At 41.0% G+C, this 15,343-nt stretch overlaps 1 protein-coding gene across 1 annotated transcript; it reads right to left on the minus strand.

Annotated features, from left to right (window-relative positions):
• Positions 1 to 2,382: 2,382 nt before the first annotated feature.
• Positions 2,383 to 15,030, minus strand: antxr1b (ANTXR cell adhesion molecule 1b). The gene is made up of 18 exons (XM_020081786.2): positions 14,715 to 15,030; positions 11,062 to 11,133; positions 10,906 to 10,977; positions 10,717 to 10,798; positions 10,590 to 10,623; positions 10,264 to 10,343; positions 9,956 to 10,024; positions 9,783 to 9,863; positions 9,620 to 9,680; positions 9,366 to 9,464; positions 8,404 to 8,473; positions 7,571 to 7,649; positions 6,887 to 6,982; positions 6,729 to 6,770; positions 6,448 to 6,540; positions 4,464 to 4,628; positions 3,521 to 3,601; positions 2,383 to 2,899 (listed from the first exon to the last, which is right to left on the minus strand). The coding sequence occupies exons 1-18, from the start codon at positions 14,891 to 14,893 to the stop codon at positions 2,522 to 2,524; spliced, it is 1,833 nt and encodes a 610-aa protein (XP_019937345.2). The 5' UTR covers positions 14,894 to 15,030; the 3' UTR covers positions 2,383 to 2,521.
• Between the last annotated feature and the right edge of the window lie 313 nt (positions 15,031 to 15,343).

The raw sequence follows: 15,343 nt of genomic DNA on the forward strand, positions 1-15,343 counted from the left end.
GTCACTTTTCATAGAGATGCAGGGATTCTTTATGGCTTTCTTTAACATTGTGTGATAGGAAGTTTTTTCATTTTCTCAGAGAATAATTCATGGAGCTGGATGTTCAGGAGACTGAGTTTTCTGTGTGTGCAAAGTTTTACCCTTTTATGTGGTGCAGGGTTATTTTTCCAATGTTACCCTGAACTGCATGGATTTTCCAGATGTTATGTAATGAAACACAGAGAAGCTGATGGATCTGATCAGGGAACATCAGGAAGCAGAGTTTATTTGATTCATATATCACTGATTAACACTATTACATACATTTATACATTATAATTTATTTAGAAAATAAGAAAAGACCTGTGCACACTGGTAGATGGACAGATGTAATAATCTATATGTTCATTATGCCACATGGTCTTCTGCAGTGTTGGTCTCTGTAAAAGTGTTAAACAGTGTAAATTCCTCTTCCAGATCTCCATGGCGTCACAGTTGGATTTTGATTTTATTGTCTGCCTATAACTCGACTGCCTGCCTCTGCTTCTGGCGCTTTTCTCAGACACGCCTTCATGAGCTCACTGGCCACAGGGCTGCAAGTCCAACTGTGTGCGTCTGCAAAAGCATTCTCTATCGGAGAAAGAAATGAGACTAAGTACAGCACATGGAAAAGATATATTTGGGTTTATTTTAGTAGATCCGAGTGGAATACAGCTCAGCTGACTTGATATTCCATGTTGCATAATCCGAAACTCTGAAAAAATTGTTTTTTATACAGAGAAGCTCTGTAGAGATCCCTCCCAAAATGGAAACCACAAAAGAACAAGTATTTTTGTAGAAAAGATAAATAAAAGTAAACAAACTCAATTTCTCCATCGTGCTAATGATTCATCTCTTTTCCGGCTGCTTGCATGTGCAGTATGAAGCTTTCCTGCAGTGCCAGCCAGGAAAACAGAGAAAACCATCCAAGATTTATTTTCTTCAAGAACAATTCTCCAGTTCTCTCACATCGGACGATTCCCAGAGCATCTTCCTGTGCCCAGTCATCTCCTAGAGACACTTGGGGCATCAACTGCAACTCACCTCCTCTTCTCCCAATGACAAAGAGGTAGAATCAGATACTCGGCAAAGAGACATCCTTTATCCACGTCCTCACTCATGTTGATAGATGAATGACAGAGAATTCGCCCATTTCTACCTTGAAGTGACTATAAGTCCACAAACGTTTCACTTCATACTGATAAACTTTATCATGTCTTTCCATAACCAGAGGCCGGATTTACGACAGGGTCTTCACATGCTGTGTCATCTTTGTTTGACATATGGTATAAGTTGTTTTTAGAGTTCAATGTCCTACACAAACACACACCCACAGATGTTCAGATGTTTTTCTGTCTGTCTTGCTGAGTAGTCTGAGGACGGGTGGAGCTATGCTGAGGATTACATGATGTCTCCAAACATTATGTCGTAGTAAAAGTCCCTCCCTCGTTACAGTTTGGTCACCTGGAATTATTCACCATATAGACCCTCCATATATTTCACAGAGGGACAGAGTGGGAGATGGTTTGACACACCCACAGAACATTGGAAAATGGCTATTATCAAACTAACGCTCAAGGAAGTGAAAAACTAAATGTAGATCTTCACAGTTAAGTTAAAGTTTCAAACTTTCCAGTCAGTGCTTTTATCGAATATCTGAATTCAGGCATTGCACTCCATGTTGATGTGAACAAATCTCAACGCAGACTCACAGGATTGTTGAACATTTTATTTCATTCTTATAAATCAATCAATAAAAATGACTAGTTAATAATGATAATTGTGTTTAGAGTGAAAGGTCTCTGTAGAAAGCTCTTCTGAGTTGTGCACTAAATCTTAATTATTTTAGTAAATATTTGTATTTACTTTCGTTATAGAAAATGCCAGCATCCATGAGCATCAGACATCAAATCTATATATATATATATAAACATAAAGTATTCATACATATATGGTCAATTTCGTGATTTAATTTACAAGATTTACAGTTTTTAAGACAGCACGTATCAGACAGCCTTGTCTGGAAATACACGGAGCAGTTGCTGTGTCACTGCGATTCTCCAATCCACATTTTTCAAGATGCAAAACGGTGAAACATCATTTTCGATAAATAAATCAAATTCATATCAGATAAAGGCTCGAATGCAAGTTTACACATCTTCGTAGCAAATTGTAATTCTGGACCAATTCAGCATCATTTGATTTGAGGAAGTTTTCTCAATCACTGGTTGCTTAGCGACAATAGCGTTTAATAGCCGAAGCTGTGCTTACCACATTAAATCTCCACTTTCTAGACTTAAAGAAAAGTCGTAGTTCATAGCACATAATGTGTGAGACACGTGCTGAGGAAAACAGATTGTTCACTGTACAGCTGAATCAACATTAGAAACTGTCACTTCAATTCTTCCTCTGTCTGGACGTGTTAAAGCAGAGACACAGTGAAAAGGTCTGTTCAGTTTTCCATCCTGAGCTCGCATCCTGCTCCTCTTCTCTTTCTCCATCATCAGTGGTTCTCCTGGTTGGGGCGTGGAGGAGGTCGTGATGGAGGAGGCGCTCTGCAAGGAGGAGGCCCTTGAGGTGGAGGTGGCAGGGAGCCAGTAGGGGACGGAGGTGCAGAGTCAGGGCCTGTGTTGCCAGGGGGAAGGGCTCTGTTCGGGGGCGGCGTGTACATGGGAGGGCTGGAGGAGGACGGGGGAGGAGTGGACGGCAGAGGCGGGAGTGTTGAAGTTGGCGAGGGGGGCAAATCGAAGAAGTGGCTGCCATCTGATGGACGACGCTGGTACGTGTGGGGCAAAGTGTAGACGGGCGTGGATGGATGGTTGTAGATGGGGTAGCGAGGAGCTGGGTAGGACTTGGTGCGGGTGAAGTTTATGCATTTGCCCTGTAATGAAGAAAAAGTGCTGATTGTTGAGGCTGGTTGTGTTTGTGGAGTTAGGCCTTCAGTGTGTATTCAATCAAAATGGCTTCAATCTACATCTCCTGGTAAAGGGACCGGCAGCGTCAGAGGAGCAAATCTTTTCAGCAGAAATTCCTCCGTTAGTTAAAGTGACCTGGAAGAAAAAGACATTCCTGCCAGCCGAGCCGAGCCGACGCTGAGACCTGCATCTACTCTTAATGACAAGAGCATTCTTCCCTACACTACCGCGGTTGTTTTCACCTTTGTCTACTCACTACGCCACTTGACAGTTTCCATGAAGTCACTGTGTTTATGATACGAAGAAGATTTGAGTTTTTACGTGTTTACTCCGAGGAGTAACTGTCGTCAATGTCACACAGTTAAGATTTCTACTGCGTTCTTTGAAGCTCCTCACAAACTCCTCTCGTCCCTCATCGCTCATCGCTTCCAGAGGTCACAAATATAAACCTCTGGAAAATTCTTCAACATGTCTGCCAAAAGTTGACACAGTTGATCTTATTAATTGTTTTGTTTTGCATGAAACTTTCGTCATACTGCAAAAGGAATCTAAATTTCGTAATCTCTGGTTTTGTTGACGTGTCTCACCTTGTCTCCTGGATGAGGACGCATCACAGACACTCTGTCGTAGCCTCGTCTCAGGAATACACACAGAGCGTCCAGTTTGCCCTGAAAGACAAGCGTAGATTAAAAATAACATATAATACAAGTGATTTGAATTGACCTGCTGCTTGGACGGTCATATTAGACAAGCCGAACAATGAGGTATGAGTTAATCTGTTTATTTGTGTATCTGCTCCTGTTTTTCTGCTCCCGTTGTGTCACTTTGATTCTTGCATAAAGGAGACTTTTGTATTTTCTTAGGAATAACACCCAGTCAACAGATTCCATGATCAGAGGTTAGCTCAGTTCATGTCTGGTTCTTATTACGCTCCGTTCAGCTGACTAGTGTTTGAGGAAATGGATTTATTAACTGTTTCCTGGTAGCACATCACAGAAACACTTAGAAAGCAACATTTGTAAGTTACGGTGGACAGACGCCATCGCAAAGGAAAAGGTCCCGATGTCAGAACCAGTTTTATAACATGTGACCTCGTGCTGTAACTCAAATATGTTATGTGATCCATGTGTTCAAATCCATTCAATGGACTCAGACAACTAATAGGTCTTGTACATATATTGTACATAGTATTTATACCTTTATTTTCATCATTCTTGCTACGTTGTCCCCCTGTGCTGCTTTACTTCCTTTTGATGCTATGTTGTTTTGTGAATTTCCTCTATGTCGGATACATTTATTGATTATTTATATATAAGTCAGCAGTATGGTTGAAAAGGCCTGTAACTGGATATTGACATTTGTTTTTAAAATACTACAGTTCATAAAAGTTGATTTAAATCTGAAGCTAAATCAATGTCCCGTGTTTGAAAAATAATGTTTAAAATCGAAAATATGAACAAAGAACTGGAATTAAACATGAGTGACAGGTCAAGATCTCAGTATTTCATCTGCGTGAGTCACTTTGAGCACCTTGATGGGAGAATACCACTTCTGGGACCGGACAGATTTGTGCGCGTGGTAGTACGACCTCTGTGGCTCAGAATCAAACTCCTCCTCAGGCATCACAACTCGAGCATTTTTAGCCTTTTCCAGTTTGGCTCCTTCCTCGGTGGAGCCTTTATCTCCCCAGCGGACCTGAACAAAGACAGAAGCTTGGAGTGAATTGTGTTTATAAGAGGTTAATGGCCCATTAATCCAACATCACATTTGGTCGTATCTGTGTTTGCCAGCAGTTCCATCCACACTTGCATTAATGGTGATGTTGATTTTTATAATGGTTCAAAACTTTGACGTTCTCAACATCTGCTGGAGGATAATCATGAAAGTTTGTATTAACATAGGTTGTTCCCAGAAATGTACACAACTGACTGTGTGCTCCATTGATTTTTACACTCATGCTATAGCTTGATATTTTTGTTTCTAGCAAAATGTCTCAACAAATTGATATCGATCATTAATGGATTAGAATTTATTACAATGGAATAAATTAAAATAAAGTAGACTTGAATAGAAAAAATTAATTGCAATAGAATAGAATAATTCTGCTGTACCCTTGAATGGAAATTTATTTTTATGGAAATGTTGGTTACAAAGCAGAGCGCATGGTGAATTCCTCTTGTGCCGAAAAACAGGTCAAATTTGTATTTTACCACGGCCCCCTTCCTTACATTAATTTTAACAAGCAACTGAAATGCACAAAAACAGATGTTGCCCCCACCTTTTAAGACTTGTGTCATTAAATGCAAAGTAAATGCATGAGCTTTCAGACGTTGGGGGAAAAACTCCCAACGTCTGAAAGCTCATGCATTTACTTTTGAAGCCAGTTTATAGCACGAAACCTCAAATTCAACAAGAGCCCCTCTGCCATCGGCAATCTATATTCCCATGGTTAAAGAACGTCACTAAAATCACTGAAAGCCTCCCCCTCCCAAACTAAACGTCCTGAGTGATCTGACACGATCGAGAATGAAACCCAAACTGTTGAAACGACCTCAGAAGTTCATTACTCAAATTTACTCCCTTGCAGCTGCTACAGACAAACCGTGACAGCTTGAACTTGGCAGTGAAAGCACTTAAATGAGGCCGTGCATACTTTCCACAGCTCTGTTTGAAAGCGTCACCACTTCAAGGCGAATTCGCAGCACGCGCTCAGACTGCACCACCAGTCAGTGAAACACTTTACACCGACAGGGCGAGTCCTCTGTCCTTGACCTTCATTCACTTAGACAACAAGCACATCTGGTCCCTCTTGACCTGAGGACGTGTCAGTCTCCTTTCTGTTGTCCACCTCGCTCAGCTCTCCGGTAACACGCAGGCCAGATGTCATTCTGTCTCTTCCTATTGAGAAAATAAACCTCTCAAATCACGACTCTGAACTTATGTTACCTTTTTTCTGACATTGAGATGATTCTTTCCTTTTTTTTGCTCAAGTTGCTTAATCTAAACCTTCACACAAGTGGAACGGCACTCTGTGGAGAACACACCTCCGCCAAGACCAAACAAACTTTCTATAAAGCCAGATTGAAATCCCCTAGATCCAGATTTTTATTCAGATCTGCACTAAAAACTTCATCTTCAGCTCGCGTGATTCGACCACTAACTGAATGCACATTGTGTCTTCTGGGCCTGAAGTCCTCACAGTCACTGGCTTCATCTCAACTCACTGGCTCTAGGAACGAGTCATGACACCAGAGTGACTCAGTCTCTTCCATATAGACTTTCATACTCTTCTCTTTTAAGGTATGAGTCGCTTCCTGCTTCTCTCTGCTGCATGCACACATTTCATCAGCTCTGAATAAGCTGAGTCATGGATTTAAGCTTAACACGTTAATCGCCTGTTAATGTGAAACCGGCTGATCGATGATTTTAAAACATATTGAACATACTTGAATATTTATTTTATCATATATAAATAGATGATATTAAACATTATACTGTATATTGTTTCAGTTACCTCCATTCTCTTGATGCCTCCAACTCCACGTCCTCCGTAGTATGAAGCGTCCACAGTGGGCCACCTCTTTTTGGGAAACCCATCCTCATCATCCTGAAGAAGAGAGAAAACTGTCATCAGGAGTAAACTCATTGTTGGAAATCTCATCTCTGCACAGTTAATATTCAAACACTGAAAAAAAGGCTGAGTGTCTGTCACATAAATGTATACTGTATAATATACTTGTTTTGTTTGTGCATGTTTATTTGTTGCTGTAAAAATTAAAAAATAGAAGCATTTACAGAGATGTCCTCAATCTCTGGAGGAGGTGGCTCGTGAATGACCTGCAAACAAGAAAAAGAAAGATACAGTGTGATAGAGCTCTACTGCATCATAACAAACATATTTGCCGTTGTAGGTTAGCTCTTCACTCAGAGAGGATCCAAAGTGGCTGACGTACCACGGTGCAGCAGAGAGGCCAGAACCACCAGAGCAGGAGGACGGTGAGCAGCAGCAGCAGGATGAGAAGAGCGATGGCCACAAACTTCCCGTCAGACTAGAAGGAGAAGAAGAACACAGACGTAACAGTGTGGGTGGGATTTACTCTTTTACTGTGTTTATAGTCAAATGTGCACCAAAGACAAAACACCAGATGAAACCATCGACCTGGTACAAACTACAGCAAATACACACGTGTGCAAATGTCTCTTGAAATCCATAACTGCACCAGCCCTGCGCAAAACCTTACTAAACCTCATTCTTTATTTTTCAAGAGTAATTTGTGCTTAAGACGACTAGGTTTATTTTCAAAGTTTGCTCTTCCACAGCTCAGGAGATGAAGGTTCCATTCTTACTTCAGCCTCATTTTAGTTTCTATTTTGTCTGATATGCAGACGTTAACTAAGTCAATGAGACTAAGGGAAGATACTTTGCCAAACGTATTAATGGCTCCTTTTTTTAATTTGCTTCTTCTTTCTGATAATCACATATTTGTCTTCTGAGTTGTGGAGGAACAAACTTTGAGTCGTAAACTGCGCCTCCATGATGCTATGATTCTATGTCTGACCTACATCACAAAATGTCAAGTTCAAATCCATTGTTTGACTCCATTGTTTTTATTCTTCTCGTGTTACGTCGTACTTACACACGTGACTGCAGTGATTGTGACGGAGCTGGATATGAAGCTCAGGCCATTATTCATGCTGACGTGGAGAGTGGCAGACCTGCAGAAATGACACGAGGGTAAAGATGTTGAGCGTCTCATCACCTTCAGCTCGCCTTTAAATCTGACTTTGATTGTGTTGTTGTTATAAATGAAAAAGCAGAACACAGCACTCAGAGCATTCCTGCTCCAAGGCCAAACATTTTTTTTTTATTTTCCACCAGAGCTGGATATGTGGATCTGTACCCAATTACATAAACTCACAGACTGCAACATCATGAATATGACTTTTTACATCCAGATGAATAGAGTCTCATTTTAATCACTCGTCTATATGTCACATAAGAAAGCTATTAAATCAATTGTACTGCTGACAATCAAACATTCTCTAGTATCTTATATGCAAGTTATGAACAAACCCTGCAATGCAAAATAGAGCTGTACACATCAGTCACCTTGTCTGTTTTAACATATAGACTTTATATAAAGATGGACAACATGGCAAGAAATAAAGCCAAATTGCCTCAATCGCCACCTGGTGGCTGGATGCAGTATACGTTGTTAACCCTGCCTCCTCCATGTTGTGGACCAAACTAAAAAAAGGTCAAAATACACGTCAAGTAAATGTTTTTCAAAGTCAGTCTGTCATTTGATAAACTTCTTATCACACCTTTCCAGTGAGTGATTTAAACTTGATGCAGTGGGAATGGAGTGATCCAGGATATTTTGGCTTCATTTCTGGAGGGTGGGAGGAAGGGGAGATGCATCGTCCATCTTTATTTACAGTCTTTAGTTCAACAGTAGCAGTAACTTACGTTCCCTCTTTTTCCAGAACAGGAGCTGGGCACAAAAGATAGGTATCCCTCACCACCAGAGGTCTTTTCACTGCGGAAACAATTTGTATTTAACACAATAAATATGAAGATAAATCACAAGTCAAGTCATCATCGTTGAAAGATGAAGCAAAGTGATGCAAAGTTTATTCGTTTCTACTCTGCCCTAAAAACTTCAAGCCTCGAAATATGATTTTCTTATTAAATTCCTGGACTTCCTCTCCTTGTGGAAAATGAGGCAAATGAGGGAGTGTTGTGGTTTGTTTAGCCTGGCGGAGTGAGCGCCTGATGTGTGCACAGAAAGCGCTCGTCCATGATGAGCTCCACATTCCTCTGCAGACATTTGAGAAGCGCTGAGCTGTATACCAGCTGATCCAGAGCAGAGGAGGAGGCTGCTGATGGTTTTCAGGGAGGACGGGGATTTAAATCATCATGAGCTACAATGAGCTGCTCTAACCCCCCAACCCCCACCCCGTCCCCATCTGTACGGCCAAAATAAACCTGGAATAATGGTGTAAATGACTGCTGCTGAGAGGAATCTCAAAAAACTCCTGGTTTTCTATTCTACTCTCAAGTCTATTAATATGGTCGGGGGCAGTTTATGCAACTTTTGGATTCTCACACCCACAGAGTTGTCTTTCATCAGTGATAACGTTTTTTCTCCTTGGTCCATCGACTGTACAACTCTGAATCTAAAAGTTTCTATACCTTAAGATTTGCATTATATATTTTATTAGATGATATAAACAGGCTCCTCCTCCCTCTCATGTCTTTTATTCTTAATCAAAACAGCACACATACATGTAGGTGCTGGTTTGTCAACCTTTTGACATTACACAACATTATGTGACCGATTGTTATATTGAATATAAATATTCCCTTAAAATAAGAAGAATATTTTAGAAGATGTAAGAATATTTTGTGAATGAAAACCTCTCACTTACTCATAGTAACAGTGTCATTGATGCGGAAGCTGCAGAGAACCCTCTGTACATCTCGAGCGTGAAGGAAACCGTTTCCTTTCACTACAACCTGAAAGGATTCTGAGATGAAGTAGACTAGATTATTTTCCTGGAGCAGATTATGTTTTTATATTTTTTAAGTAGAGTTACCAATATAATGTGAATACAAATCATGGTTATATTTATTTTGTGGCAATATTATGTGTAACCTAACATAAGTGTGGTTTGTTCTTTACCTCCCTCACAGATGCTGGACGGTTCTACAGCCAGGATCTCAATGCAGGATCTCTTCAGGATCTGAAAGGGAAAACAATCATTTAAATCATCGCTGAAATGAAATTTGATAAATTGCATCGTAACTAAGGATTTGCATATTTCCATGATATTAAAGTGTTTTACCGAGTCAATGACCCCTTGTAGAGCCTGAAACCCGTCATTCACAGGGAAGACATGGTCCTGACTGTCTGCTATTGTTGAAAGCTGTCAAGAAACATGGCAGAGGGATTACTTATGTTTCACTTCATTATTGAATTACTAGTTTATTGCCCTATTGGCTAAACTAAGTAGTTAACCTGAGTTTCATTGAAGTCTTTTACTCCCACACAGTAAACAGTGGCACCCAGCTGACGTGCTCTTCCAGCCTGAAGTAAAATGAGACAAAAAAAAACAAACAAGTTAAATTAAAGTCATTAATGCTCAGTTCATGTTTTCAATTAAAACGATGAGGGAAGAATATGCAGTATGATGTGACATGTTGATAATGAATATTATGTGTTGTTACTGGCTTTCAGTTAGAGAAGATATTAACGTCTACCTTGAACTCGACTCAATTTTAGCACTGTTCATTTATGTGCAGAACCCTGTGGGGTTTTCACGTCACCTCTCTTTGTGCAAAGTCAAACTGGTTTTCTCTCAGTTCACCATCTGTCAGGGCGATGATGACACTCGCTGTCCGGTAACCTGCAAGTCAGAGCCAGATTAGACGCAGAAAAAAACCAAAGTCGGATCATTTGTCATTGTTTTTTGTCAAAGTAAGAATTTAAGTGAAACTAGCGCTCAAAATATTTTGCACATAATTGCTGTGATTGAAAGAGCAGCTGTGTTTTCGTTCTTTATTTGATGATACTAACATGTGCTCGAATGTGAGTCTGATGAATGGATAAAAAGATTTCACTTAAGTGCTGAAAAGGAAAACGTTTTACTCACCATCTCCAGTTCCGTAGTAGATTTGCTCACTGGCCTGAGAGACACATTTTAAAGCGTCAGTGGCTATACATTTAAATAGGTCTCATTCAAATTATTAGATGTCCCACTGATTTAACAGATGCCTTACTCTTTGAAAACCTCTGTCCATGTAGGTGTCTCCACCCGGCTGCACCATACGGAGCTGCTCCAGTCCAGTTCGAATCTGCTCTCTGATGATGATAACGTTTCCCAGAGAATAAAAAACGTAATATTACAGAAATGTAATGCACAGGACAGGAAATGTAAAGACGTGTGAGTGAGGCTGTGCATGTGCCACCTGTCTTCTGTTAGTGGCATGAGAGTATTTCCTTCCGTTGAAAACACAATAAAAGACATCCGCAGCTGAGGACTGGAAAAAAACAAGGGATGACTCTTGTGTTTTACTTTCTATTATTTTCTCATGCAGTCTTTAAATCTGTCTGTGTGGACCCACCTGATGAACTTGTGTGCCAAGTGGTCAACAAAGTAATAGATCTCATTCCAGTAATGCTGGACGCTGCCAGACCTGAGAAGAACATTCAAGGGAATAAAAATTAGTGATGTTGATGTTTGATGAAAAGATTGTGAATTAAACTCAGTCCGGTATGTCCTCCAGTGTCTAGGTTGTTTGAAGTAATTTGTTTTTCATGACCACATCAACATGTGTTTTGGTTTGTGTTTGTTCAATACTTTATTTCAGTTTCTTTACGTTCTTCGAGATAAGTCCTTTGTACATTAACAGTTTTCTTACAAATATCATCAGGGAGCGTACTTTAGGTCATTGGGTGTTTTGGATCTTTAGGCTTCAGACATCCAAACCCAGGTGACCCATCCAAGAGACATTAGCCCACAGTTTGAATCTCCTAATTTGCTTTCTTCACCCTCGTGCTGGTCAAGTTGTCCTGCTTGGGTTTAGTTGTGGATTTAGATCTCTAACAAATGTGATTCTGTTGGTCTGAGATGTTTGATTTGGTCAATGGTGCTTCTTCTTTTGGCTCAAGGGACAGGTTGGTGCTTCGATCTTACCCCAACAGAAGAGGGGAGGAGCTGAGCCGAGCAAACACCGCAGAGAAACTGAACCAGAAGTGTCATGTGAAAGGTTCACTCTTCCAAAACCTGGACCAATTCATCAATGAGATCCATCAACTGTTACTATCTTTTTCCATGCACCATGTTGCCAAATCCCAGCTGTCTGGCTTGCATTAAGCTCCTCAACATCAGCTCTCACTTCGTTCTGGACCCGTTCCTCCTCTCTTGTATCTTTGTTGCAGTGAGTTGTCGGAAGGCTTCTTGAACCTTTGCAGCCAAATGCTGAAGATCCACCTGGTCCACTGCAGCCTGTTCTCTCCTCCTCCTTTGGTTGTTCACTTGTTTGCCTCTTCAGCCTCACTTACACCTGGACTCTGTTCGTCTCTAGACTCAGGACTGAGTTTTGTTTGGACGTGGACTCTTTGGATTTCCTCCTCAGCAGGAAACTTTGTCAGAGTTACCATAGTCAGCACATTTTTTGTGCTGTAGTCCTTGTTGTAATAAATCTGCCTGTAATTTGTGTCTGTTCTCTGTTCTGCCACTCGAAAGCCGTTCTTAACATCCAAGTCCTCGAGGATCCATCTGCTTGAACTGATGTTGTTGTCAGGTCGTCTATAATGATGGAGGACAGCCAGAGCCCAGACATTGATTATCGGGCCTCTAAACTCCACCTCGGCTGATGTTCATGGCCGGGGTCAGAAGGTGAGATGGTGATTCCAGTGATGATCCTTTACCCCAGTCGGTGCCAGTCAGATGTGCCTGAGCCAGAAGTGAACCTCAGATTAAAGTGATCATAGTAATCCATGATGAGCTCCGTGTTGTTACTTGGGACACGTCCTCGCTCCAGGGACATGGAGTCATATTGATGAGGTCAGGCCACGGTCCCGCCAGCTCCCATTTATCTTCTCATGTCTCTCTGATCAGCTGAGTTACCACTGCACTGTGTTCTCCACATCTGGAATTAATCTCATCTGTTGAAATCCTGTCTGACTTTCCAAAACACAGTTATTATTCTCATACACTTCATTTACATTCTTACTGATATCGATAACCAAGTTTGTTTGTTTTTACTAAACTTTGGCTGACTTGATTGTCTCCTCACATTTGTTCTCATTTAGTTTATATCCTGAGACTTTGCAATATTCTTCAAGTGTTTTTATTCATTCCTGCAGCAATTCCTCTGCTGAAAGATAAACAGTTGCATGTATCTGTGTAAAGTTATAATTTATCAATCAATTTCAACATGATACAACACAAACCAAGATATTGAAGTCTAACTAAAGTTCTGCACATTTAGCCTGCTGACCTAAAGTTGTTGGTAAAGACACCAGGAGTTCATGGTTTAACATTTTTGTATGAGCTCATCTGTGTTTTCATCACAGTGCAACATCACATAAAACATCAGTGATTATTTCTTTTGAATGCTGATGCTTAATATTTCCAACATTTAACATTTGTCTTTTAACAGAAAACAGTGACTGCAGTGCCACATCACTCTGTCGTCTGAGCTTAGCATCGTATCGGGTCCTGGTTTTGCAACAGGTGCAGACTCAGCAAAACAGATCACCAGAAGAAAGAGTTTAAAAGTAGGTCTGTGATTGGACACATAAACTCCACGGCCTCCCTCGTGCTACACTCTGCTTCTCTTCTCCTCCCTCGCTTCTGTTCTCATTTATCCTGAGACATGAGTGCCAGTGCAGAGACAGACAGAAAACTTGGGATCTCTGGAACATCTGGCTCTGATGGAGAAAGGGTTCTGCAGACTGAGGCGCAGGGAGCTGAAGCTGCAGCGACTAGATGTGGGCTGCTCCACTCTGCGAAGCGTGGCCACAGTTTGACAACAGCAATCCCATGCAGTGCATTGATTTATTTGATTTATCATCAGAGCGACTGCACACACTCCATTTTCATTATGGCAACATATTCTGTCAAATCTTGATTGAAAAAATGAACTATCACGGCTGCAGTGTACATTTCAGAAATGCATGAATGGATCTAGTGTGAGGAGTTTACAAATCTCCATATTTTCATCCAGGAAAATGTGACTGTATGATGGCATCAACAAAACAACACCTCACACATGCGTTGATCTGAACCGTTCAGGAGTTTCACATTAGCTTCAAGACAGATGTGTAGAAGATGTAATCTAACCCTCATGTCAACGCATTCAAGTCTCTAAAAATAACAGAATGTGCTTCTGTGTTTATTAAATAAAACGACACAGTTCTGCAAACAGTAAAAACTAATTGGCAACTTTTGTGATGATCAATCATTTGTTTCAGGGCTTTTAAAGGGGAAAGTAAAACCATTCTCTGATTCCAGCTTCTCTACAGCTGCTGCGTTCCTGTTTTATATCATTGGAAACTAAATGTCTTCTGGGTTTGAAACTGTTGATCAGACGAAACAATGCACAGTAAGAATCTGGGAAACTCTAGCTGACATTTTTTTCTGTTTTCTGACATTTTACACAGTAGCTCCAAAACACTGATCAATCAACCTAGAAAAACATCAGCAACAGTAGTTTGTTGCAGAATATTTCTTCCTGACAATTGCAACGCTATTTAATTCTTTGCACACACATTGAAAAAATGATGGGGCTTTGAAATATTGTGGAAGAAATGCATGGCTTACTCAAACACAAAGAATCTAAAGATATTTCTGAAGTTAAACTTTAGCAAAACCTCTTCAAGACCCTTTACACAGAAACTACACTGCAAAATAAATACATTCAACTCCCATCTGTGACAGCTGGACGAGCTGGACCTGAGCTTTGTTTGAAACAGTTATGACACTCACATATGATTCTGTCTACAGAGACGACAAACCTGCCCTATTTTCCATTTGCACCACATTATTAACATCAGAGAGAGAAATACTTGTTAACAATGAGTAATAATATCTGCTTTTACAGTGTAGTGGCACAGTCGTGTGTGGTTTCCCATTATTGCCTCTGGAGAATATAAATGATGTTTGCACCTGTGTCTTTGTTTAGAAAAGTAATCTCAGTCTCTCAGATGAGTCATGCATCAAGCATTGTAAACGTTCCCCTGTGATGGAGAAGAAAACGGAATCACTCACTTGTCCAAAACAAAGTAGAGGTCAAACCCTCCATAGCAGGATGACCCTGCCTCCCTCCTGTCTTGGGTCTGTCCTGCAGTGCCGACCACCAAGACCGCCATCAGCAGGCCCAGCTCCAGCCCGAGCAGGACCTGCCTGCACCGGCACTGGGTCATCAGTCCAAACTTCAGAGACAGCATCAGCTCAAAGACAGAGCAGGCAAACCATCAATAGTCTCCAGATGGAGTTTTCCTTTCAACTTGTCCCTCAGCACACTGTGACGCAGCGAGCCATTCTGTGAGGACTGATCTCCGAGGCATGAAGTGTTCCTCTGTGGATCAGCGTCCCATCTCCTGGGCTGCAGATGTGTGCGGGCAGAGAAGGAGGGAAGTCCTCTGCTCCCTCTCTCTCACACTCAATCATTCCAGCAAACTGAGCCATAGAGTTCACACAACCACACACAACTCAGTATGTGATTTACTGTTTCCTTCATGTGTAGGTATGAAGGAACCTGGACTTTCCTTCATGCCTTTGTTCTTGTTCAACTTTCTGAATGATTTATTCTTTGACTTTCCCTGCAGGTTTGCTCGGTTCTCCACCTTATCCTTCAGTGCCACTTAGTGGTAAACAAATGCATCTGAAGTCCCTGC

Source organism: Paralichthys olivaceus, chromosome 18 (assembly GCF_024713975.1).
Source record: "Paralichthys olivaceus isolate ysfri-2021 chromosome 18, ASM2471397v2, whole genome shotgun sequence".
Taxonomy (NCBI): domain Eukaryota; kingdom Metazoa; phylum Chordata; class Actinopteri; order Pleuronectiformes; family Paralichthyidae; genus Paralichthys; species Paralichthys olivaceus.